Source organism: Urocitellus parryii, chromosome 12 (assembly GCF_045843805.1).
Source record: "Urocitellus parryii isolate mUroPar1 chromosome 12, mUroPar1.hap1, whole genome shotgun sequence".
Taxonomy (NCBI): Eukaryota; Metazoa; Chordata; class Mammalia; order Rodentia; family Sciuridae; genus Urocitellus; species Urocitellus parryii.
In genome coordinates, this window is record NC_135542.1 from 55,378,690 (window position 1) to 55,405,529 (window position 26,840).

The 26,840-nt window shown below is 47.5% G+C and overlaps 1 protein-coding gene across 3 annotated transcripts in view; it reads right to left on the minus strand.

Annotated features, from left to right (window-relative positions):
• Positions 1 to 16,117: 16,117 nt before the first annotated feature.
• Xdh (xanthine dehydrogenase) overlaps positions 16,118 to 26,840 on the minus strand; it is a 60,216-nt gene continuing 49,493 nt past the window's right edge. For 2 of the 3 annotated variants that reach the window (XM_026412051.2, XM_026412200.2), the window contains 8 exons: positions 26,679 to 26,807; positions 25,968 to 26,042; positions 24,012 to 24,064; positions 22,064 to 22,178; positions 21,237 to 21,302; positions 19,769 to 19,957; positions 18,282 to 18,458; positions 16,118 to 16,745 (listed from right to left, as the gene is read on the minus strand). In XM_026412051.2, the coding sequence (XP_026267836.2) occupies positions 16,695 to 16,745; positions 18,282 to 18,458; positions 19,769 to 19,957; positions 21,237 to 21,302; positions 22,064 to 22,178; positions 24,012 to 24,064; positions 25,968 to 26,042; positions 26,679 to 26,807 (855 nt within the window). In that variant the 3' untranslated portion in view covers positions 16,118 to 16,694. Of the gene's footprint in view, positions 16,746 to 18,281; positions 18,459 to 19,768; positions 19,958 to 21,236; positions 21,303 to 22,063; positions 22,179 to 23,329; positions 23,349 to 24,011; positions 24,065 to 25,967; positions 26,043 to 26,678; positions 26,808 to 26,840 lie in introns of those variants that run through there. The other variant, XM_026412120.2, reaches the window with a different exon arrangement.

The window sequence follows — 26,840 nt, forward strand, 5'->3', positions numbered from 1 at the left end:
ACCCTGGAGGCTAGAAGAGAAAGGGATCCAGAGCGGAGCATTCAGGCCTGACTGGCTGGCACTGTCAGCCGTGGCCTGTCAACCCCCTATTTAAAGCTCACAATGTCTGCTCTTGTTCCACCGATAGACCTGCCATGACTGAGCATTCAAACCCAAACCAGCTGCTCTGAAGAGCAGTAATTAAGTCAGCAGACCATGATGTCTGCGCGCAGCGCCTTTCACACCTGCCAACAGCGGGGGTTACTGTGGGAGAGAGATGTTGTCTGTGCCTAGATTAGTAAGCACCCTACGAAACTGTGCAGAGGACTTGGGGCCAGTATGGAGGCAGGAGGTGGTCGGCCACGCGCAGGCCAGCTTCTAAACCCACACAGCAACTTGCTGGCCTTCCTTGGGGGGGTCATGTGGCAAGCTCAGGATGAGAAGTTATGGGGCTATGGGTGGGGCTGGAGGAAAAGAAGCCCCGGCTGTCAGCAAGAGTCTGTGGTGTCAGCCAGGAATATTGCTTATTTAGTATTTGTTGGGTGTATCTGTGTGACAGGGACCACACTGATGTCCTTGTCTCTTTGTTTGCTCCTATGTGGCTGGACTTTAGCAGTTTGCCCAGAGTGAGGAAAGCACAGCTGTGTCTACCAGAGACATTCTGGAAAGATATTTTTTCATAAGTGAGATGACAGCCCCGATTAGAAGCTGTCATGAGATGAGAAGCTCTTCTGCCCAGCTCCCCTCTCCCTGACAGTGCTCCGAGATCTACCCTGCATGGTGTCCTAGGCTGGAAGCATCAGGCTGGGAGGGGCAGAAAGGAGAAGGGTGGTCAGAATGGAGGGCAGTGTGTGAATTTCCTCCCTCCAGACCCCCTGCCGCTTTCCGTAAATATATCCAGCCTGGAATTCCTGCTCAGCTGATTGTCCCGGAAAAGAAAAAAATAGCCACGGAGCTCCTGCTGGGCCCCCACTCTGCTTCAGATCCCATAAACACCAGGATTAAAAATACCAGGGGCGCATGAAAGGGCGCCTCACTCACCAGAGCCCTCCCAGGTCAGAGACAGAGCAGCCCCTCCAAGAGAACGCTGAGGCTGGTGGACTCCAGCCGGGGCCCGGGGCACCTCTGCACCAGGAGCTTCGGTAAGGAAAGCCGGAGGCAGGGGTGTCTCTGGATCCTGGAAGACCTGAGATGATGTGCATACAGAAGGCCTGTGGGTCCCTACTTAGAATGGAACCCAAAATAAAAAGTAGGAAAGAGCCAATTGTTGTCACCAAGTGGGGAAGTGGTTGCCTTTTCTACTCCAATGGCTCCATCAAGACTGTAGCCACCAGGTCCTTCCGGAACTTTCCAAGACACCAAGGAGTGGCCTGGTCTTGCTCCTCAAGAGGGAGGGACTGGGATGCTGAGGAAAGTTTCGATCCTATAGAGCAGGCAGTGATTGAAAGAGAAAGAGATGAACAGAAACACACACACACACACACAGATAACACATCCAGGTAGGCAGTCATGAAATCGGGCTGAAAGGTCTACACGGAGAAGGTTACAGGTAGATGTCCCCTGGGCTGGGAGGACACCCTGCACCTTTCCTGAGTACAAGATGATCTGAGTCCTACCTGCAATGTTTTTTTGTATTCCAGAGGAGCCTTTCCCGAAATATAGAGGTAAACGCAGCAGCGTGCGTTAGTTAAAGCTACAGCTGGTCCAGCCCTGAACCGCAGGAGGAGGTGGGCTGCGCTCCTCAGTGGGGGCAGGGAGGACAACCTTCAGCGCCAGGTAGTCCATCTGGGTGTCTCTTGGTGCTCTTTGGCCTGAGGTTGACAGTAAAGGAAAACGAAGCAGTCCTGGGAGGAGCTGCTTCCAGAGCTCCTCAGACTAGGATCTGAGCGGCACAAAGGCTGGGCCCTTATAGATGCTCTGATGAGTTGCCAGGTCCCAGCTCAGCACTCTTCACTTGTTCCCTGGGCTGCTGTGAGTGCTTCCAGTTGATAACCCCTTAGAACTGCCTCGATAGAGTACAGTCACCTGGATCAAAGTCACATCATCTTCCCAGGTCATCTGCGTCCAGTGACTGGCTGGCCCAGGGGTAGTAAAGCCCTGTACCTTTGCCGAGGCTCAAGACAGAGCCCGGCAGCAGCTTTATTTGGAAGAGAGTAGGGAAGTGGATCCAGCCTAGAAGCCCAGGGAGGAAAGAAGACCAAAAAGAGAGGAGAGGTGGGTCCATGGGATCCCTCGTGCTTCAGCTGGTCACCCTTTGCTGAGCTACCTCCCCAGCCCTCCTTATTTTATTTTTGAGAAGGGTCTCTCTCACTAGGTTGCCCAGGCTGGCCTGGGGCCCATGAGCTTCCTGCCTCAGCCTCCTGAGTCAGTGGGATTCCAGGAGTGCACCACTGCATTCGGCTTGAAGTTTACCCGAGATCATGTGCATGAAGCCCTTGGCACCGTGCCTAGCACACGGGTACTACTCAACTGACTTCCTGGTTATCCCACTCAAGTGTAATGACAATGCAGATATGAAAGACAGAAAATCAAGTACAAAATGAGGGATGTGGCATTCGGGATGCAATAGTCATGGGCCATCTCTTCACACGCCAAGAAGGTACAGGGAAACCAGAAATGCTGGAAGATGGTCAGGGCAACAAAGCCACCTTTGAGTCTGGTGATCTATGTGCCTCTGACCCTGAGCCCTACAGTCCTGCCTGAGCCAGGGGAGGGCACACAGAGATTAACCCAATGTCACTTAGTGATGTTTGTCCCAGGTTTAGCAAGCCAGCGTCCTGGTGGGGGGGTGGTCATGTACCCCTGGACATGGGCCCTCCTCCTGCTGTGCCTTCCCCCCTGCCCAGGCCTGCTCCACAGGCTGCCTCCCCTTCCAGGCCACCATGCACTCATAAGAAGCTCAGCCTTGCCCATGACCAGAAGCTCAGAGGCAAGAAAACAAGGCTTTTTTTTTTTTTCTTTCTCTCTCTAACATCTGTGAACTCTCTTCATTGTTTCCTGAATTGCCAGGTCACCAGGAGGCATTTTTGTGTTTTTTCTTTCTCTCCTTTGTGCTTCCTTGGAGACAACAGAGCCCCTGGGGTGTAGCCGGTGTGTCCAGTGTGAGCCTGCAGTGTAACTTTGGATCCCAAGTCTCCAGTGTTTCTTTGGAGAGGCTGAGCAAGGCTCCCTGTGCATTATTCAGTTCTTTCTCTGCAGAAGGAACTGAAAACAGCTTCTCTGAGTGTCCAGAGGCAGCCCCCGGAGCTGGAAACGATAATGGGGGCTGTGTTTGTGTTGTGTGTGTCTCACCCTCCTTCTTCGGGCTGCCATGCATTATTAAGTAGCCTGAGTCAGAACCAGTCCTGAGACTTCCTGGAACCTTCCTCACTCAGTCACTGCTAGCAACTCTCTAGTGCAGCCAGCTGACAGGGAGTCATTACTCCATCTATAGGACCTTCACCTCTGCTCACTCACATCCTCCTCACTTGGAGGGTGGGTTGGGGGTGTGCAGTGAGCCTTCTCTCCAGAAGCAAAGGCCTCTGCTCGGGAAAGCTGTTGTTTCCTCCATGATGCTTCAAAAGCTTGCAAGTGGAGTAGGCTGTCACCTCTAGCGACCTTCACTGTGTCCTCTGGCACATCACCACTAAGTGAGGTGTTGAATTTGATGACCTTTTTGATGTCTTCTTTTTTTTTTTCCAGGGGTGGGACAGGTACCAGGGATTGAACTCAGGGGCATTGGACCACTAAGCTACACCCTCAGCCCTATTTTGTATTTTACTTAGAAACAGGGTCTCCCTGAGTTGCTTAGTGCCTCCTTTTTGCTGAGGCTGGCTTCGAACTCAAGATCCTCCTGCTTCGGCCTCCTGAGCCACTGGGATTATAGGCATGCACCACCATGCCTGGCCTCTTTGATCTCATTTTATCCATCTTTAAATGCATTTATTTCCCAATGACATTAGCATTATCTTGTAGAAGTTTCTGCCATGATGAGAATGTTCACTAAATGCTACCCTGCCTAATAATGGCAGCCAGCAGCTTCACATGGCCTTTGAGCCCATGAAATGTGATCAGTGCAGCCCAACAACATTTTAAAATTTCATTTAATTTAATTAATTGACTTTTAAGCAGTCACAGGAGCTGGAGGCCACCATGTTAGACATCACAGCCCTAAGCTTCTGGATTCTGCCTCTTTAAAACTGTCCTGTAGACTCTATCTGAAAGTTATAATTAATGCTTATCCACCCATGCCTCTGCATTTCCCCAGTTTCCACCCTGGGCCGAGCCACCATTATCTCTTGCCTAGGAAGTGACCATGTTTCCTCCTTGGTTTCCCTTCTCCAACTTTAGCCCCCTAGAATCCTTTTGTTTACTGTACCAGAGATGGAACACAGAGCCCCACACATGCTAAGCAAGCGCTCTACCACCGAGTTGCACTTCCAGCCTTTTTAATTTTATTTTGAGGCAGAGTCTCACTAAGTTGCCAAGGCTGGCCTTGAACTTGTAATCCTCCTGCCTCATGCTCCCAAATCACTGGGATTATGACATGCACCACCATGCTCAGTCCTAGGATCCATTAGCTACAGTGCAGAGTGGTTTTAAAACAAAAATGATGAAATTTCTCCTCTTGAAACTCTTCAACAGACATAATAAATGAAACTATCATGTATAATTATAGTGCACCAATAAAAAGTATGGCATTTTGCAAGGTACTAAGGTTTTTGTGGAGTGAAAGTTAAATTTGAGTAACTGTAACTAATTTAATTCAGTTTATATGTTTTGGCTGGGTAAGCATAAAAGTGTATTTTTATAACTTTATTTCATGTTTATTTGCATTGTGGTTTTTCAAGTACGCTGAAATTCATTTTTACTTGAAAAAATCAGTCTCCTGGTTAAATATTTTTCCTAAAAACATATAATTCAAAAATAAACTTATAATATGTAAAATAATTAGCTGTTATTCAGAGAAGCTTCAGCTTGTACGTTTATTACAGTGCTAATTATTTCCTTTCTTGATTCAATGGCATTAAGACAAATGGGCCAAAATTTCATGACATATGAAAATTATAGGCTTTATAATTTTTAACAAAGACTATTTTTTTCAACAAAGTCTCAACGGCTTCCTTCACTGTTTAATTAACCATGTATATTTTTAACTCCTGGGTATTTGTGAAGCTATACCTAAATTTTTATTGACTTATCATAATGAAAATTATTTTCATGAATCAAAAAAAAATATCTTCAACAACTTCCCCACTGCAATAAAATTGAAAACCCCTCAAGAGGCTTATAAGTGCCTGCACACTCAGCTTGCTCTCTGCACACTCAGACCTGCTTCCTGCACACTCAGCCTGCTCCCTGGACACTCAGCCTGCTCTGCACACTTAGCCTGCTCCCTGGACACTCAGCCCTGCTCCCTGCACACTCAGCCTGCTCCCTGCACACTCAGCTGCTCCTTGAACATTCATCCCAGCTCCATGTACATTCAACCCTGTTCCCTGCACACTCAGCCTGCTCCCTGAACACTCAGCCTGCTCCCTGCACACTTAGTCTGCTCCCTACACACTCAGCCCTTCTCCCTGCACACTCAGCTTGCTCCCTGCACACTCAGCCCTTCTCCCTGCACACTCAGCCTCCTCCTGCACATTCATCCCTGCTCCCTGCACATTTAGCCCTGCTTCCTGCACACTCAGCCTGCTCCTGCACATTCATCCCTGTTCCCTGCACACTCAGCCCTGCTCCCTGCACACTCAGTCTGCTCCTTCAAGCCCTCAACCCTCCTCACTCTCCACCTTGCACCTCTGCACTCCCGCCTCTGGAAGCTGCCAATCCCTTTTCCGTTTGCTCTAGAGCTGTGCTGTCCAATACAGTGGTCACTGGCCACATGTGGCTGTTTAATATGTATACATTTAAATTAACTAAATTTATTTAAAAATTCAGCTCCTCAGTCACACTAGACACATTTCAAGCTCTCGATAGTCACATGCGGCCAGCGGTTACCATGTTAGACAGGAAAATACAGAAAATTTCCATCATCACAGAAAGTTCTTTTGGTTAATACACTTCTAGAACATTCTTCCCCTCATTCCTACCCATTCTTCAAGTCTCAGTTTAAATATCACATTCCCACAGAGGCCTTTACTGACCCTCCAGTCTAAATTAAGATTCCCTGCTTGCTTTCTCACACAGCCAGCAATTTCCCTCTTCAGTTCTCACAAATGTTTGTAAAGTGAGTGCTTGGTGTGTAATGATTTCTAGAACGGCATCTTTTGTTTACCCATCAATCCCCAACCCCTGTCTCCTTGTGTGTCGCCTAGTAGGAGCTCATTCTTGGGGTGAATGAATGACATAATGCAAGAACTCAGGGACAGATGGAGCGCTGCCTGTTGTTTACCTGCCTCAAGAAGCGCACAGTGAAGTAAGAGCTCAGGAGCCGCAGGCCCTGGGATGACATCCTGACCTCTGCCCTTACCTTTAGCCTTTGACATTTAACCACTGAGAGCCACCATCTCCTCCTGTGTAAAGAGGAAATGTTCCTGCCTCTCAGGCTGCTGTTGAAAAGAGTTGTGTGGGATAATGTGTGTATATCCCTTGGTATGCCCTTGGTGCCTCATGTATGTGCATTTCCTTCTCTTCCTCAGCTCTCCTGTCTCCTTGCATCCTTCTCCAGAGTCCCCTTCCTTGTCCAGTGCTTCTCTGGCCCTGACTGTTAATTCCCTCATTCTTACACCCATCACCCTCAAAGAGATCTTTAGTCCCCTTTAAGCTGCCATGACTGAAAAGTCAAACCAAAAATGTCCCCACCCCGACTGGGCCCTTCTTCACCGTCTTCCCTGTCTCTGGTTACATAAGCCAGGCTGCACTGCCTCCCACCCAGAGCTCATGGAGGCAACTCCTGTCCCGGAAGCACTCAGAAGAGCAGGTGCACAAGGCACCTGTCATAGAGTGGGACTTTTTCTTTCTTGGGCATTTCCAGCAGTTTAAATCTGTGGACCATTTACCCCAGCAATCGCTCTAGTGCTTGTTTAAAATACAGATTCCTGGGCCTATGGAATCTCTGGGACCTGCGACACTTCATTTTCAATAACCAGCTCAAGTGATTCTGTTGCTGTCATTGAAGCTTCTCGGGGTATCATATTTATCCCCATGGAATGCCTGAAGGATTTTTCTGATAAGTCACTTGCTGGTCCTTCCTTAATTTTTACATTAAAAGATCATTTACCAGCCGGGTGCGGTGGCACATGCCTGTAACAGCAGCACCTCAGGAGGCTAAGGCAGGAAGATCGAGAGTTCAAAGCCAGCCTCAGCAAAAACAAGGCACTAAGCAATTCAGTGAGACCCTGTCTCTACATAAAATACAAAATAGTGTGGGGATATGACTCAGTAATCAAGTTCCCCTGAGTTCAATCCCTAGTACTCCCCCAAAATGAGATCATTTTCCAAATCCTATTTAGTGGATTATCAAAGTAATTATTATTATTCGCAACTCATAAACTCACAAGCTGTAGTTTGCATCTGAAATGTCTCCCAAAGGCCATGGGTCCCCAGTCAGCAGCACCATAGGGAGGTAGTGGGTCTTATAAGAGGTAAAAACTATTGGGAGGAAGTTAGGTCATTGAGGGGGAAGGCCGTTAATGAGGATACTGGGACCCTGGCCTCTTCTCTCTCCTATGCTCTCTGGTTGCCATGATATGAACAGACTTTCTCAGCCACAGTCCTGCCATGATGTACTTGTGCTACCACTGGCCCAAAGTGACAGAGCCAAGAATCCATGGATTAAAACCGTGAGCCAAAATAAACCTTTCCTTCGTTAATTATTTCAGTATTCTGGCCCAATGAGAGAAAGTTGACAAACACATACCACGGGAACCTAGGTTTACAGTGAACCACAACCTATTGCTAGAAGGCAGCCATGCAGGACCAGACTTCTATGGGGTACATGTCTCCAAAGGTCACTGCAGGTCCCCTTTTCCATCTGGAAGAGATTGCTGTTATCCTGAATTTGTAATAATTTTACATTACTACTGCTTTTTTCTTGAAATCGAATGGTAACATATGGTCAGTATATTACTATGGATTTGCTTTGCTCTGAGTGATCTGGTAAGTCCTGTGAAGTGTAGGGATGCAGATTGACATCAACACAAATTAGAGCCTACACATTCCCAATAACTAGATTTAAGACAGGCATCTATCTTGCTGGGCAAATATAAATAACCTCAGAGCTAACACAGATGCATGCATCTATAATTTCTCCAAAATTTGCTTTTTATTGATACTGTATTGTGTTAATCAGGTGCATTCTCCATGTGAAGCTGTGAGGTAGAGCGGGGAATGAGGAGGTCCTGCAGAGAGGTTGAACAGCCAGGGCCAGGTTCTGAGCATAGAGCCTTGGTGACTCCTTCCTTTAATTGCCTTGGGAAGAAAAAGACATATTCCCTTGAACCCTAGGCCCATGTCCTTCCGTCAGAAATGCCAGTTCCTCAGGTCCCTTCCTTGGCCCTCACTGAGTTCTCCTCTTAACTTTGCCCTCAGACGCCCCCTGGATAGGCACAGTGGGGCTGCACCGGGAAGTTTCTCTGGCCCTCAGCAATAAGCAGTTGGCAGCATCTCCAGCCCATATCTCCTGTCCTCTCCTCCCAGAGGCCCCTTGACTTACCACTTTCCCACAGGGGAAACCACAGAGCATATAAGCAGCCCAGTGGTGGCTGCAGATCTTCCCAGGAAAGTTCCCAGGGGTTCCAGATGGCCCCCACATTTACCTCCCTGTCTCTGGTCAGGTGCCATGCTGGACTCACACGTGGACCTTCACCCCCCACACTGTGCAGACCTTCGAAGTGGGGCTTCATACAGATGAGAGGGTTGAAGGTCTGAGGGTGCAATGCCCCCCCACACACCCAGGAGCCCTCCCTGCGGGATCCTATGGAGGGGAGGTCAGCCCCTGAACAGCCTCTCTTGGGCATTTCTTTCTGTTTTTACTGTCTTCCTTCATTTCTGTTAATGGTAACACATCAAGATCTTATTTTGCAAGTCTAGAACACATTTTGTTTTTTTAAAAAAAATTAAAGATCATTTATGTATAATGAAATTCACAGCCCCCCTTTTTTTTGGTGGGGGGCGGTACCAGGGGCATTCAACCAGTGAGCCACATTCCCAGCCCTATTTTGTATTTTACTTAGAGACAGGGTCTCACTGAGTTGCTTAGTGCCTTGCTTTTGCTGAGGCTGGCTTTGAACTCATGATCCTTCTTTCTCAGCCTCCTGAGCTACTGGGATTACAGGTGTGCACCACCACACCTGACAATAACAAAATGCACAGCTAGTAACTGCACCAATTCAATGAGTTTGGATAGATGCATAATTCCATCAACATACCGAATGCTTCCATCACCCCCAGAAAGATTCCTATGACCTTCCCAATCAATCTCCACCCTCCAGGGGAAACAGCTAAAAAGTGTAAAGTATTGTGGTTTGTGCAGTTTGTTCGGGTGGCTGGAAGCAGGAGGCAACAGCAGGAGCTGGTGACCTGCAGGCAGCACTAATATCGCCACCGCCCCCCTGGAGCAAGGCTTTGTTCTTTCAAGCTTCAAGCCATTTGTTGCTTTCTTTCCTTCCAAAAGAAACAACTTCCCAGAGAGGGTCCCAGCAGGCTCCAGCATGTCTCCCTGGTGTCACAAGGCTCAGGAGCCTGCCAACCCCACACACCTGGGGCCTCCCCCTCTTGCCCTCCACTGTGTTTGACTGCAGGTGCTCCGCTGCCTCCTGCTCCTCCTAGGAGCCTGCCCCAGTGTTTCAGCATCAGCACCTGCACCTTTTCTTTGTCTACCAAAAGGCCCCACCTGGAGCCCTCAATGCCGCTGGATCAAGTTGAGGACAAAACAATACAGGGTGGTTCTGCCAAGGCCCCCCATAAGGAAACTGGGAAAAGGGCCAGTCATCTTACCAGCTGTATCTACACCCAGGCTCTTCTCTGCATTCCTGCTGACCTGATGACATCCTGTTTAACATGCCCGTAAAAACAATCCTTGTTATGTTCATCTCAGCCTTGCTAATAGTAAAACAACTTGGGAACAGGCCAAAATGTCAACATGGGGAGACTCGGTTAGATAAACTGTGATGCCATTCATGCAACAGAAAGTTATGCATCCATTAAAAATAACATGGAGGAAGAACATTAATAGACACAGAGAGCCGGGAGGAAATACTGTCAAGTTTTAAGGGCCTCTCACAAAATACCAAAGTGTTCAAAATTGTTTGGAGTGTTGGGATCACAGGTCATGGTTACATTCTTCGGAATTTCTAGAACTCTGTGCAAGGGATATATAATATTGAAAAAAACAAGTTATTTATTAAAGGAGCCCAGCTTCACATGATTACATCTTGAGGATGAACAGCAAGTGTAGAAATACTACAATAACAATCTCACTTGCACAACAGGCAGGAATGTCACTGAATGTTCCATATGCCTTGGGTCAGGAGTCTCAGCTTTGGTAAAAGTCTCATTCTGCTTTGGACAGTCTCAGCCATCTTAGTCTCATCCTGCCTTCGACAGATCTTACTCTGTCCAAGAGTTGGCACACACATATCTCATCGTTTGGAGGAGGTAGCTGGTTTGCCCTCCAAGGAAGGAGAGTTGTTCTTGATTCTTCAAACCGGTGGTTTCCAGCCTCCAAGATTTTGTTCTTTCCATTCTCTCTGCCTGAAGAGCCCTCCGGCATGGCTTGGCAAATGTAAATTCTGTGGGAGGCACAAAAGTGACTCCTTAAAGATGTCCATGCCCTAATTCCTGGATTTTATAAATATGTTACATGGCATAGCAAAGAGGATTTTGCAGGTTACAGACCTTAAAATAGGGAGAGGAGCCTGAATCATGTAGGTGAGCCCAATTTAATGACATGAGTCTGTAAAGTACAGAGCTTTCTCCAGCTGCACCCAGAAGAGAGGTGGCAGAAACGCTCAGAGAGATTGGGCACATTACAAGGACTTGCCTCTCCTGCTGGAGAGGCACACATGGGAAGCATGAGGATGGTGGTCAGCCCCCAACTGACAGTCCACAAGGAAGTGAGGAACCCATGTGGGCAGCAACTTGAGTGGACTTAGGAGCAAATTCATCCCCAAACCCTCCAGAAAGCATCACAGTCTACTAACACCTTGATTTTGACCTTGTGAAACTCTCAGCCGAGAACCCAGGAGAGCAACACTTTACCCAGGCTTCCGACCTACAGAACTGTAGGATAATATAGGTGTTGTTTTAATCTGTTAAGTTTGTGGTCACTTGTTACAGCAGCAAAAGAAAACTAATACACTGCTGTGGTTTTGGTGAGTATCCCCCAAGAGTCCCTGTATAAAAGTTTCGTCCCTAAGGTGGCAGTTTTTTGAGATAGTAGACATTTGGGAAGTGAGGCCTGGTGGGAGCCCTTTGGTCACTGGGGTCATACTCTTAAGGATGTTAGGGGACACCACTGGTCTTCTCTCTCTGCCTCCTGGCTTGAGATGGGAGCACTTGCTCTGACATGTGTTCCACCCAAGATGCACTGCGCTCAACAGAGGCCCATATCAGCGGGACTGCCCAGTCTTAGACTTGAACCCCCAAAACTATGAGCCGAATAAATCACTTACTTATCTTTATAAATGTCATGCCTCAGGCGTTTCATTGTGGTAATGTGAAGCAATGATACATGCCATCCTTCAGCCTTTAATACAAATGCCGTTTCCAAGAAACTTCCTCTGATTCCTCCATTAAGGATGATCCTTCCTCTGAATTTTCCAAGCCCCCTGTCCCCGAGTCTCTCCTGTCATTGCCATAGCCTGCCTGGCCTTTGGGCTATTGATATACATGGGAAATTTCTCTTATTAGACTATATGCTACTCAGGGCAATATGTCAGGCTGATTCGTTTTTATTTTCTTTTCAGAACATAGCACAGCAAGTCCTGTAGAGTCAGTGCTAAATTTTTGTTGGAAAAATGGCTCACCACCTGGATGGATAATTATTGTTTTGATAAAATGAATTGCTATGGCAATTAGGAATTGAAAATATGGACCCTAGGAATATTTGCAAATGTAGAAAGGAATGGCTAATTGACAGTGAATACTGACAATGTAGAAAAACAGATTGTGCGGAAGTAGGATATCTAAATGTTTCTGATGCTCGGAAGCCGACAGCGCTCGGGCAGCTGGGCCTAGGATGTAAATTAATACATAAAATAAATAGGGTTGCAAGTTGGGGATAAAGGCTTGTGAATTCAGCTGGGTGAGGCTAATGGGCATTTCCCCAATCTCATCTGTGCCACACAGCTATGGGGAGCTGAGAGTCTGCCCAGGGCAGGATGCTGGGAAAATCACATCAGGGTGGGAAGCTAAGACATGACAATCAATCATTTATGTTATTTTGGCTAAAATATAACGATGTGAACTGTTCTTACCTTGCTTCAGACCACAGTCATCCATGTGCTGCCTGTTCCCCATCTCCCCATATCTCATTATGGTTGAGGGTTTGGCTCATTCCTGCATTTTCCCTTCCACCTGAGTTTTGAAAAGCTTACTCGAGATTTCCTGGTGTCTTACCCCTGGAAGGCATGATCAAAGGCCTGAAAGCCACAACTCGAGGTACCTTCGAGGATGGGATGAAGACAATGGTTGGGGGAGAGGGGAGCAAGTCACATACCACTTAGTCTCTAGAAATGTGCTCTGAGTTCCCAGGGTTGATGCAGGAGCACGTCAGAACAATGCAAGCAGCTTGGGTACCCCACTTTCATGCCCCTCCTCCCAATACTTATGGCTCAATTCCAGGAATGAGATCTCTGGTCTCATTCCTGGTCACAAAGGCCCCATGGAGAGCTCTGCTATCTTCCTTCCTACTAGAAGATGTGTAGGAGGAGGGGAAGATGGGAGGCTGGGACGTGAGAGGCAGGGCAAGGGTGTGATGGTAGTCCTCAGGACCTCACCAGAGCCAGCTGACTGTCCACTATTTTGGTCCTAGGGCATCAGGTGGTCCCTTCCCCTCGCAGTCCTCCTGAGTGGCACGGCTGGTCATCTTGCCCCACCATGGCAGGAAGTGGAGTTTGCTCTGGTCCCCTCTTCTTGGTGCCCCGATATCTCAGTCTTACCCAACCACAGCTTCCCAAGCAGGTTTCTCATGCTGGGTCTCCTTCCCCGCAGGGTGGGGGAGAGACACACATACATATGCACACGTTCTCCTTGTTGGCAGGGAGGATGCACAGCTTTTTATCTCCCAAGAAAACCTCCTTCCTCTCAAATTTACACTCTACTACTTCATTCCTCTGAGGTGGGTGGTGAGCTAAAGGTGGCAAAAATCCGTTCCAGCCACCCACTCTGCAAGTCTTGCATAGACGATTTAGCACCTCACTTTGGAATGAGGGGATGTTTTTGCACTTACTATTTTGTTCCCCGCCTGTGGGCTTAGGGAAGAATCTCATCGTAGCATCTTGTCACAGAAGCAGAGACATAGAGATATAGAAGGCAAATGTCCCTCCTTGCCCGGAGTCCCTCTTGGGCTCTGAGCTGTCTACACCCTTTCTCTACCAACAGAGCTAAATTTCTATCACTCCCCAACCCAAAGGTTGCATCAGAGAAGGGTCCTCTGACTAGCCCAGGAGTTTGGTGGCCTTGTAAGCCTGGCTTTGCCAGTAAAGAGCCATGGGATCCTAGACAAGTCAATTACCCTCTATGGGACTATGTTTCTTATCTCTAAAACAAATGGATTGAGCTTGATGTCCCCAAGGTTCTTCCAGCTCCAGGATATTGAGTTGGTCTGGGGGACTGCCTGGGGCTGGCCGGGATCAGGGCAGTTCAAGGTCAGAGATGACGCCAGAATCCCTTTGGGCAGTGCCTGGCATTTCCACTTCAATGAATGGGCTGCTTTATTTCAGGTGACAGGATGGTCATGGGATCTATCTCCTATCTTAGGGACATGTCCTCCCCCACTTTAGGATAGAAACAAAACAAAAGGGCAGGCCCAGGGGGCACATCGTGCTCCCAGGACTCACTGGTTCAAGGAAGCTGCCTGTTATGAATAGCCCTTCCCCACATCCCCAACTGGGAGCACAGTGAGCTGGTTTCCAAGCTCCCCCTCAGCTAAAAATAAAAATATCTTGAGCTCAGGGATGTTCCCAGTCATAAATCAATCAGCTAGCACTATTTCTGTGCTTATCCCTTGTCCAGGGTTCCTCTTATGACCTCCACCCTGGCCTCCCCATCCTGGCCTCCCAGTCACCTCGGTCCTGGAGGAGGATGAGGTTCATCAGTGGCTCAGGCAATATTTCAACAGTGTCGCCCTGCCTGTGTGGCCTCCCCTGTCTGTGAGAAACAGATAGTTGTTCTGGTGCCTCCATCAGCCTCCATGATCCTGCCTGGGTCCACTTTGACAGGCAGATCAACTCCCAACGTATCCCAGGTCTCCCCTCCTAGGAGCTGCCCACTGTTTGTGGTGGGTTTCTAGGAGTAAATGTTCCTGAGTTAGCTCCTAGGCATGGCGAAGGGTAGGGCTTCTCCTTCGTGTGATTACATGGATTCGGTTACCTACTCCTAGAGCCACTGGGAGGATTAAACAAGACCATGAAGGTGAAGTATTAAATTTGGCACCTGGCACATTGCAGATGCTCAGAAAATAAGAATTGCTTTTCCCCTGCTAACCTTCCATCTGGAGCTCAGTCCCCGTGGCTGACCCATGTTCTTAAAGAGCTCCTTTGAGAAGATTTTGCCAGCCAGTCAGCTTCAAATCTGGCTCTTGGAGAAGCCCTTGAGGACATTTGATCTACTCTGAGATCCTGAAACACTAACTTAGTAATTAACCACAGTGCTGCTGTGCCATCTGGAGACTGCATCTCATGCTCAATCTTCTACCGCCCTCTGCAGGTTACAGATCTGCACTGCAGGCGGTGCTGACTGCTGGAGGTGTGCAGCCCCACAAAGACCAAAGCACCTCCCTCTCCGGGTTTGCAGCAGTTACTGCAGAGCAAGGCAAGGTGTCTGAGGAGGACAGCGCCTCTTAAATAACAGTGATTTATAGCTCACAAATCTTGCTCATTGGAGCTCCATGACCACTCTACTTCTGCCTTGGTTACCAAAGCACAGATGGGAATTCTGAGTCACAGCTCAGCTCTGAGAGCCTCACCAATGACGTCTCAGGTCCTGCTCCAGAACATTCTAGAAAATCATCTGAAGCAGACCTGCACGTCTCACTGTAAATACCACCTTGATGTTTAAAATTTCAGCCTTAACCATGCTGTAAAAGAGACTGCACATCTGGAATACTTTGAAAAACGGACTTTTGTAAAAAAACAAAGTGTGTGTGTGTGTGTGTGTGTGCGCGCATGCACATGCACATGAGTGGTTATGCTTTTTAGAAATGAAATCTGGCTAAGAAGTGGAAGATACTAGCATTTGGTGTGATTATGATTACTAATAAGCATTTCTCCAGTGCCAACCAGCTGACAGTTTCATTTATTAGTGACACCAAGCACCAGCTCAACTGCACAGTTTCCATCGTGCTCCTTCTATGGCCAGAACCACAGACTCTGTCTGGCAGGCTGGATATTTTAGACAGTGAAGGCACATGACAATGTCTCATCGGCCACCCAGTACTACATTGTGATGAAATCACCTGTTGGAGAAACCAAAGGAGACGTTTGTCTCTCTTCTGTTCTTTACCAACCGCAAGAGCTTGAGGGATTCTAAGTGGAGTTCATTCAGCCCAGACATTGCTTCATAGTAAGAGAGCCAAGTCTTTGATAGCTGCAGGTCCCTTATATAACTAGAGTTTTCAGGTCATGTATTTATAGACTTAGAGCAGAAGAAGATCTCAGAGATTATTCCCATCCAATCCTTTCATTTTGCAGTAAAATGAAACACAGAAAGGGGGAAATGACATTCCAAGGTCACACAGGCAGGGACAGAGCCTGGATGAGAACCCAGGCCTCCTCACTTTCCCTCTGGCTGGTATTGATTTCAATAGCATCATTTCCAGGTGAGATTTACTCTGGCTTCAAATGAAAATCTGATCTTAAATTTGATCTTTTTTTGTAATACACAAAGGGAAGAAATCTAGCACATTGCAGGTTCTCAGTAAGTGAGACAGTTGGATTTTTGTGTTATAGAGTAATTTTACTTTATGCAGATTAACAAAATTAGATACAATTAACCCTGGATTTCCTTCATTCTTTATTATTTTCTCTAGTGATGAAAAGGTAGTTAGAGGTTTTAATCTCACCTCACTGTTTCGTTGTAAAATGTGAGTATGGTTGAAGTTATAAGATGGTAATCGTTGGTTTGAAGGAAAGGCTTCCTGAGGAAGGCACTCAGATTTAGAACAACTTTGGTTTAAGTTTCTGGAGGTTTGTGGGAATCCTCTTGGAGGGACAGACACCATTAGCACTTGAGGTTACACAGGCTGTCCAGTGAGTGGGGACATCGCACAAACACTTCCTAAACCTTCCCCAAATCCATGATTAAAACAGACTTGCTCCAGAACATTCTAGAAAAAATCATCATTCTTGAAATGACCCCAACTGCCTCTCTGCCTCTTAGGCTTCACAGTTCTAAATTTGATCATCATTGTTTGCAAATCATATTTTTTAAAAATCTTCCAATGCATTCCAGTTCTTCCTGCTGAATCACAGCTTTGTCGTCCAGCTTGTACAGATTTGGGTTTTGTAGTATGTGCTCCCTGCTCCATGGAAGCTCCACTGTAGCACAAGAACACTCTGCTGGGGACTTTCTCTTCAGACCCTCTGAGACCAGGGCTTACAGTTCTCCTGTGCTCCAGTGACACACTAGGAAGGAATGAAGAGCTCTCATTGCCAGGATCTTCTGATGGCGCCCCTCCCACCCTGCCTTACACATGTCACCTCCCACCACTGCCAGCCACCCTTCTAAGACCAAACAGCATTCTATAGTCTCAGCCATTGGGAATGCCCCAGGGCAGGACCCTTTGGTTTCCTAGCCATTCATTTATTTTTACTGAGCACTTTCCATATGGCAGCCATTCCCTTAGGCTCTGGAGATATGGTAATGACCAATTTAGAAGTGGTCCTTCCTCACTGTGGCACTCAATCCTTAAAAAGCACAATTGACTCAGAATCCGCTGCTCATGCAAATCCATTACATGGATTTTAAATCATTGATGTGTTGTTACATAGAAAAGAATCTTTGTTTCAGGTTGGAGGCCTCAGAGGGCCTCTTTAAATGATTAAGTTCCACATTGGATTGTTTGTAAGAATCTAACCTTGCAGTACCTGTGAGCTCCTTGGAAGCCTTGCAATGCCAGGTAATGAAGGAAACTCAGCATTGGGGGCCATCACAGGTTGTGGGCCATGGAAAGTTTGTGGGAACTTCACTGTCTAGGAGCTTACACATGGTCTGTGTGGTTTTTAATCTCATGGCTAAGCTATAGGCAGACCTGAGGGGAACCTGACCAGGGACCCATATGGCTCTTTCACCCTCAATGCAGAGGTCTGGGATGGCAGATATGCACACTGCTCCTCCCACTCCCGGACTCTCCTACCCTTTCCCCATGCTCGGAAGACTTCTGGTCCATGAGTACCCACTTCATTGCTAGACCCAAAGGCCTATCAAATTTCAAAAAGAGGAAACACAGCTTGAGTATCAGATAGAATCCGGTTCTGCTAACCCAGTGGAGATGGGAGTTCAGTGCACACAGCGACCAATAACACAACTCAGAGCAGGGCTGGTTCTGAGAGCCCAGCAGTGGAAGATGTAGTCCTAGCAGGCTCTTATTTTGTCACAGAGGGACTTCCCAAAGTGTTCTGACGGTGGTAATCACCACATAAAGCCATCATCTGGTTTCCCAAAAGGCTGTAAAGTCCTCAAGGGCACCTACGTGTTCAGAGTATCGGCGTGGCATATGGTAATCATGAGGCAAATGAGGCTCATCTAGATAATAATTTCTTCTCCCCCTCCACCGCATCTCCCTAGTGCCTCATACAGTGTCTTTATTAGAGGGGTCCCCAAATACTAGTGACCAACACTAGAGATTTGGCATATTTGGAGTTTTCTCCATCGCCTGAAACTAGATGGAAAATGGTGAAATCTGTGGGGAATGGCAATATACCACAATTTCCTCCCACCTCTAGGCAGGCCCAGCGGTAAGCTGCAGCTTCAAAGGGGTTTCTCCTTCTTCCCTTGCAAGTTCAAGTGCATACCCAACATGCACAGCAATTCAGCCATTGACCCAGGGCTGCCCAATCGAGAGACCCTGGCATTTCTCCTTTCTGTAGAACCTTCCCCTGCAGCGTGCCAGCCTATCCCCAGCACCCCCTGGAGGGACCAGGGTCTGAGAGGCAACCTACCAAGGTGGTGAACTGGTCCACACAGGCATTGCGGATCTTCTCCGGGGTCGCAGGGCTGTCCAGCTGGAAAAGTTGCTTCGTACTATAATCTGCACGCTGAGCTCGAGCTGCCCAAATGGCATCCTTGATGGCGAAGAAGATGGAGGCAGCCAGGAAGAGGGGCGGCTCCCCAACAGCCTGAAGGGCCAGAGTGCAGGGGAGGGCATCAGCAGCTGACCCCGCACACAGACTCAAGAGACCAGGCAGCAAGTCCACACCAGGGGGGCTGGTGATGCCAGAAAGCCCCACCCAGCACTAGCAGGGCAGCACCCAATCCAACAGGAAGAGGTAGTCAGAACTCATCAGGGACTGAGAACCCTCAGTCTGGACCTCATGGGCATGCTCCTGTAAGTTCTTGCTATGTGATTTCCTCTGATGACACTTGGTAAATATAATGTACCTTTATAAGTTACATTAAATAATTATATTTTGTGGATTCAAAAACATGACATGAGTTTTAACCCTTTCTTCAAAGTTACTAGCCTAGGGGGAGTATCTTATGGGCACCATAATTACATTTGCAGCATCTTCTGGAATTATAGGGCATGACCAGTAGGAATTAAAACACTTTCTCATAGAGGTTGACTAATTTTCCCCAAAAGCATAGATCAGAGGCCACCTCCATCAGAATCACTAGGGATACTTATTTTAAAGGCATGTTCCAGGAACCTACTCCTCAGACCTATCAAATCAAAATTTCTTGGGGTGGGCTCCATAGAGGTGCAATTTAATCACAAACCCTGGTGATTCCAATGATGATAGAGTGTGGGAGCCAGTGGGAAAGGTCACAATGTGTTCTGGACCCTCCCACTGTAAAGGGTGAGATAAGCCAATGGATATTTCACTGGTCACCTTCCTTCATAGGGATTATAGCCTTCCTTTGTAGGTCTAGGATTATACTGATCAGCTAAATTAATTTTCAAACTCTGTTTCATACTTACTGGGAACAAGGAAGAAATAAAGGATAGTTATTTACACTCCTTTGGCATGCTGATCAAATCATAAGTTTGGGTCTGGGTCCCTGAAGGAGATTCCAGGGTGAGCTCAGACATTGCTCTCCCACCCTCAGGGAATATGCTGATTCCCGTGGGACACAAGGATGCTGCATCTGTAAAACCATCTCTGAGGATCAAGCCCCAGGGATGCACACCTGAGATACAGGTGTAGATTGGGATTTGCTCTATAGGGTATGATTAAGGAATTCTCGGTCTACCGCAGGAGCTGGCTTCAGACTATAATAAGGTGATGCCCTCAACCCTGTTTAAGTGGTTCTCAGGTGGCACTGCCCAGCCATCTGCTGTCCTCACCAAGGCCAGTGTCAGGCCCTCTTCTTTCTGCAAGAAGAATCCCTTGCAGACCCACCAGGTGGGTATCTAAAGCCCCTCATTGCCACCTGTGGCCTCCCACAGGGCATCCTGGAAGGCAGCACGGACTCAGAGCCACAGTACCTTGGATGCGTAGATGGCCTTCTTGTTGGGGCAGTCGCGGAGCAGGGACACCCTGAATTCAATTGGGATGCTTCCAAATGCAGGTATCTTATAGGTGCTGGGCCCACGGGTGTGCAGGCTGCCCTCGGGGGAGTAGTGCAGCTCCTCCAGGGTAAAGAGGCCAAGGCCCTGGACAAATGCCCCTTCCACCTGCAAGATAAATGAAGACCACCATTACCTGCCTCTCCCCTCCCCAAGGACAGAACCACTAGCAGCAATGAACACAAAGACCTATATGGAAACTAACAGAGTCCCCTACTCATCACCTGGTTCCTACCGCAGCCCTGCAATAACCTAGTTGGCCTTTGGCTTAGACAAAACAAAGGCGTGAAGACTGAAGGTCAATGTCAGAATTTGTAGGCAATTCTAGGAGGGTCACATGGGGCAGGCATAATTTCCCACTAAAACCTATCACCTGCAGATGGAGATGTTCCTTCCACATCATCACTGAAGAAATTGTGGCCCCAAACTGAGAAGTAAGCTCACCGGAGGAATTTCTTGGATAGTAGTTTCTTGGAGATTGACCTCCAGTCTTACTGAGCCTGTTCTCTGGGAGCAGATGTCCCTGCTGTGGCTTAAAGATCTCGTCTAAGGCACCTGACATACTACACTGGCCCCATGACTGCTGTCCCAGCTCAGAAGGGTGACATGGGGCATCACCATGACTGAATGAGCCTTCAGGGAAAGGCCAGCTGGTAACCATCCTTGGCTCTGCAGTTCCTAATGCAGTACCTGCACCGGGGGGGACTCCCCAGGTGACTGCTCAACGAACAAGTGAACAGATTGACTAATGACTAGATGTCCGTATCCTCAGTAATTGTCCGTTTTTTGAGAAATGCAATGTTTATTTTCTACCATCTGCTCACTACATCTCAACTCTCTGTTCTTCCCTCTCTCTTCTGTTGCTATATGTCATCCTCTACTTTCCAAAAGCGATTTTCTTTGGGTCATTCCTGAACTCCTGGTTGTGCCCACGTCTTTGACCCCCAGGGCCCTCCCATACCCCATGCTCATTGCTTACATCGATTGCCTTCCTGGAGGATAAAGGCTGTCTTGGCTGAAAGAGTGAGGAGGAGAGAAAGGACTCTTCTAACCTCAGACCCTACTCCCTGGGCATCGATCCCAAACTCAATCTCCATGCGCGTGCGCATATGCACACACAGACACCCAGTGTTTTGCCATTCATCATCTTGTTCCCCGGGGTGGGAGTGCCCTTTCCAGGTTAATCCATATTCATTTATTTCCTGCCTCGAAAGTTGGGAGGGCTATCATCAATCTAAGTGCCCTTCTGGGGGAGGCTCCCTACAAGCCATTTTCTGGCTGTTTAAAAATAACATTAAACAATCTGCTGTATGGCTGGTGACCCTCGTGGGGATGAAGTACATCCATGGCCCATTCTGTCACCACTCTGGTCTCCCATGGGCCTTACCTGTCCAATGTCAATGGCAGGATTCAAACTGGAGCCAACATCCATGACAATATCAGTGCGGAGGTTCTGCAGTAGATGGCAAACAGAAGCAGTTTGAGAAGAAAGGAATGTTTAAACTAACATGGGTCTTGACCAGCCCGGACAGTGTTTTCACAAACAGAGATCCCTGAGCACACTCAGGCAGAAGAGTTAAGTTTCCACCATGTCTTGACTGTCCTTGTCACTGCTGTAGTTTGAGATCCTAGCAGCTAGGTAGGGGACAGGGAGCAGCAATGATCTCTCAGCAATCAGAACTAACTGTACACCCACTCGTGCATGAGTAGCAAGGGCGGGTTCCCAGGGGCCTGTGGGCTTGAACCTGAGTCTGGGTAGACTTTGTAAGAAAGGGGTCAACAAACTGTGTTCCAGGGGCTGAATCTAGCCCGTTTTTGGTTTTGTAGGGCCCAAAGGCTAAGAGTTATTTTATTAAATGGGTGAAAAAAATAAAAAGATGAATATCTTTTGACAAGAAAAAATGATCCAAAATTCAAATTTGTGTCCACAAATAACATTTTACTGGATCATAGTCGTGCTCTTTGCTTATATCCATGTTGAGTGCTAACACATAAGAACTACCATGGTACAGTTGAGTGGATGAAGCAGAGACTCTGTGGCCTGTTGAGCCTAAAATATGTTCTTTTTGACCCTGTAGGCAATATTTGCCTATTCCTGATGTTAGGCATTATTTTCCCAACCAATGACCCTGACTCTATCAGCTCTTAGGATTACAAATCAGTTGTTTGTCTTCTCTTTTTCCCCTCAGGATTAAGGTTTTGCAAACTCCTTACCTTATGATCCCCTGTTAAGCAGTCAATTTCTACTTCAGAGCAAGCCACCCCATAGGTGAAGTAGTGGAAGGGATTCCCGGAGTTTGTCTCGAATTTGTAGCCAAGGTTGGGTGTCCTTGGAAAGAAAAGGGAAGAAGCTGCATGTATTAGGATAGCCTACCCCTTCCCATATCCCACAGCCTGTTCCAAAACCTTTAAGTCCTAATCATTTTATTCTCCATTCAGTTATTTAAAAAATCCCATTTATTTTGAATATTCTAAAACTTTAATGAGACTCAGGTATTACCAAGCATTTTCCGTTCCATTTTTCTAAGGCCTGTGTTATAATCTTTCTGCACAGCCTCGTGGCATTTAGTATCAGCATGCTGGCTTTGCATGGTAGAAACAGAGGTGGCGAATTGGCCAGGGTTCACAAAGGACACGAAAGTCACTCTGAAGGATGGAATGAACTAGAATCCCAAGTCTTCAGAACTGTGATGGCGCTTGGGTTAGTCACACAAGCTCAGCTGCTTACCTTTCTCAAGTGAAAGTTCCCCCAGGTGCTTCATGCCAGCCTGGGGGCATCTGTAAGTGCCACTCCCTACTTCCTGACACTTTCAAAATTTCAACAAGAGATTTGAGAAAAATGTTATTTATAGAAACAAATGTTTCTTGATAGACTTTTTTTTTTTTGAACCTTATACAATTCTGATTTTGTGGGGTGGGGATGTAGCTCAGTGGTAGAATGCCTGCCTGGCACGAGCAAGGCCCTGGGTTCAATCCCTAGCACTGTACACACTCACACACGTGCAAAAGCCCAAAAGTCACATGCATGTGCATCTTTTGTGTCACACAGTGTTTACTAAACTGGGCCTGCGTTATTTTATATATTATACAGAAGTAATGTGAACAGATATGAACAGGAAACCACAAAAATAAACTAATATAGGACCAAGGGACAAGACTTCTCCTCCCAACAGAACCAGCACTTGACCTCTGGACTTCACCATGTTCATCTAGCTCTCCTTTATAAAACCCTACTTTTATGAACTTCAAAAATATAATAGAAACTTTTAAAAAATCTGCATTAATTTGTGTTCGTATAAGCCCAATATTATATGACCTGGAGAATATAGGCCAACCAATTCATATATACACACATATATAACATATACACACATATATATGTGTATATGTATATATACAGAGAGAATATATATTCATGCATATTAATAATGTTCATACGTTCATGCAAGAATTTTTAAAGCAAACATTTTTAAAGCAAACCATTCTTCAATCTCTTGACCTGTGAAAGAAAAGGTCCTAGTTAAATTTCCCAGAGATAGCTAAAACATTATGACTGACAGTAAATATGACCAACTCTTTTTTACAGCTCCTAGTCAGATGGGCAGGTCTCTAGCTATTCACACTGCTACTGAATTTTAAAACTGCAGAAGGTACATACTCTCTTTTAAATCTCACTGCATTAATAAGGTTCCCCTGTACCCTGCATGTCCTCTTCCATTCTGAGGGAAACCCGCTCTGAAGCAGTCTGATGCCCAGTACAAAGAAGCACACAAGGGTTACCCAACTCAAGCAGCAGACACCCCAGAACTTGCAAAATGCCGGGGCAAGGTCAATAGTTGATTGGCCCCATCTGGAAAGGGAGGAAACAGGCGCCAAAGGAACCATGTACTTCTCCAAAGGAAGGAGTACACTCAAAGACCCGAACTAGAACTTGACCTCCCAATACAGCAGCTCCCGCTTTTGCCCTCCTGACTCATGGTTTGGTAATCCCACAAATCTAAAGCACCCTTAGATTCAAATCAGTGGAAACCCATTGGAGAGATAAGCGTTTCAGTAGAACTGCCCTCTCCTGAGCATGGACCGACAGCATTTGAAGCTGGAGGGGACCTGGACCTTAGGATGACCACCCATGGCGAGACGGGCAGGGCAGGATCACACTTACTTATAAAACCCAGTAGCAGACAAGCTCACTGCATCCTCGTAGGCAGCTTTGACCTGAGGGGAGGAAATGGCCATCAGGAAGTGGCAAGTGTGGTTTCCCAAGAGCCTGACTTGCCTTCATTGCTTTCATGAGCTCACCCTCTTCATCTGGAAGCTGATCTGCTAGGGGCTCCTCACTCCTCCCACCTCCACCAGGCCCTCATCGTCTGGAGGCTGGAGTGCAATAGTAGCCTCTTAACTGGCCTCTCTGCCTCAGGGCACCTCCCCAGCCCAGCCGGAGTAGCCACCTTAACACACGGCACTGCCGAGGCAGCTCCCTCCTCTAGAGCTCTGGGTGACCCCCTATTGCCTGTGGAGCAGATGCCTGACGTTAAGGAGCCAGCCTTCCCTCTGCCTTCAGCAGCACACCATCACCACCCCAGCCAAACTCGAGTGTGACCCCTTCCCAACTCCTCCACGTCCCCACATTTACGTTCCTCCACTATTTCTATCCAGATCCTTTACTTCCAAGACTAGCACAAACTCACCGCTTTAATCACCTCTCTTTGGTGAATATTTTCTACTCAGGCCATTTTAAAAGCAACGGTCTAGGGTGCTCCTCATACTCCACATGTTAACCTTATGCTTTTACTTATAGTTTCCTAGCAATAAAATTATTCGTCTATACTTTAAATGTCTAATAAATAGCTTTTGGGATACTCCCACGCATTGGCATATGAAGATTTAAACTGTGCTTGATATAATTTGGATCACCATCATTGTCAATTACCAAGCTCTTTACTAGGTACCAGATGCTAATTAGCACTTTGCATATCTTATCTTAATACTCACCATAACCCTATAATATTTGTACTATTATCCTCATTTTACAGATGAAAAAACTAAGGCTTACAGAAAATATTTTGAGCTAGGATCTGCAATAAGCCTATGATATAATTTTTTGTGTATGTGCACATACATGCTGGTGATGTGGCTTAGGAAGCATGGTTGTCTGCTTCAAGGGACATGAAATGACATGGCTGGTAGTAGAGCACAAAGCTCAGATCAGCTGGTCACATGACAGAAACATTTAAATTGCCTGCCAAGTCCATGCTAAAATGCAAACTACCAGAACAAGCTACATCCAAGCACTATTTATGCATATGATATCCGTAAGTGTGGGAAGGAAGTCAAGGTTATTACGTGAGACCTGGAAAGATGAGGAGGTTTGGCTGTGTTGAGGGAGATTGGTCCACGTGCAATCACATTCAGTGTGTTACTCTTATGCCCAGTTCTCCTGTTCCAGTACTGGGACAAGAGCTGGAGCCTCCGTTGATATTCCTGCCTATTGCAGGAGCTGCATCTCCTGCCCGAGAGAGTCCTCAGCAGCTTCCCTCTGAGGGCTCCTTGTGTGCAGGCATCTGGTTTAGAATTCAGGGCATTGGGCTCACTCTTCCTGGAGTGGGTGTTGTGTTATTCCCAAGGCCACAGGAGTGATGGAAGCTCCTGGAGGATGTTTTCCTCCCTGCTCTCTCACAAAGGGCAACTCAGTGGACCCAGACCCAAGAGTGAATGAGGGGAGAGGCTGCCAGGGGTAGCCCTCAGAGAGATGGAGGCTGCTCCATCCAAAACGTGATGTGGGACCAGGCTCAAGAGAGCCAGGACTTCCTAGGGAGGTGTGTCTGGCAGTCATCCCGCCCTCTCAGGCTTGGGGCAGCCAAACCCCAATCCCCACAGGCTGTCAGGATCCTGGATCAAATATTTTCAAGATACTTCCCTCAACTCTGACATCTATGGAGAAAGGGGTCGAGAGAGGTTGAGTTTTACTTGTCCTGTGAAACCTTGCAGACCACCTCAACTTCCTCTGCCTGTGTGACTAGATCATAATGCTCCTACAGTGTTCAGGGTAGGGACAGAGGCCCTGCTGCTGTTAGCTTCTCTCCGTTTGCAAGAGTGTCTTTGATGGGCTCAGACTTACCCAGTCTTTCCAGGAGCCTTTGGGATTCTTTTTCTTGAAGGGTTCCAGCCTTTCTAGGATGGTCTGACAGGCTGCCTGAAGAAACCCCCACCATACACAGGACAGGTCAATCCTCTGCCCTCTGCAGCCCAGGGTAAGGCCACCTCCAAACCATGCTGTGCCCAGGGTTCCACTCAAACAGCCTTGCCACCCTCCAGAATGACTGAGGCCCAGGATAAAAGTCACAGGGCTCTGCCTAAGGGGCTGCCATAGGTCCACACTAGGGAACCTGTCCTGACCTAGCTCCTGGGCCAACAGGGAATGTTTGCAAGCCTCCCAAGGAGGTGCCTTCTTCCATCAAACTCTCCTACACGGGAGAGAAGCAAGTGGGTCTGACCTAACCCCTCCCATAATCAAATTTCCATTTCAGCCAGTTACCATGTGGCCAGTTTCAACACCAAAGGGTGTGCCTTCCCTGAAAACTCGGCTTTCCCTCCACCTTCCCTCCCCTTCTGCACCCATCGCCCTTGGCTTTGATGGAAGTTGGATTTGGATTCTTGGACCTCTCTTTTTGCTCAGTGTTTGGAGGCAACATCCTCCTGGGGAACAGAGCCAAAGGTATGACCATAGCCAGGGAACTGTCAAAGATTCATCCTGACTCCCAGAGGAGGCTCTCCAGGCCCCCAGCCCTGAGCTGGCCCTCGGACGTGCTGGCTCCTGCAGGCTCCTTACGTAAACAGCCTGACCATTGATGTCAGTGCTGACAGAGGCAGCCGTGGGAGAGGTGTTGGGCACAGTGTTAGTGCTCGTCTCACTGATGTAAATCTTGGAGGTGGGGATTTTCAGAGCTCTGCTGGCAACCTGCAGAAAGAGAGGACATCACCCTGTAGGGAA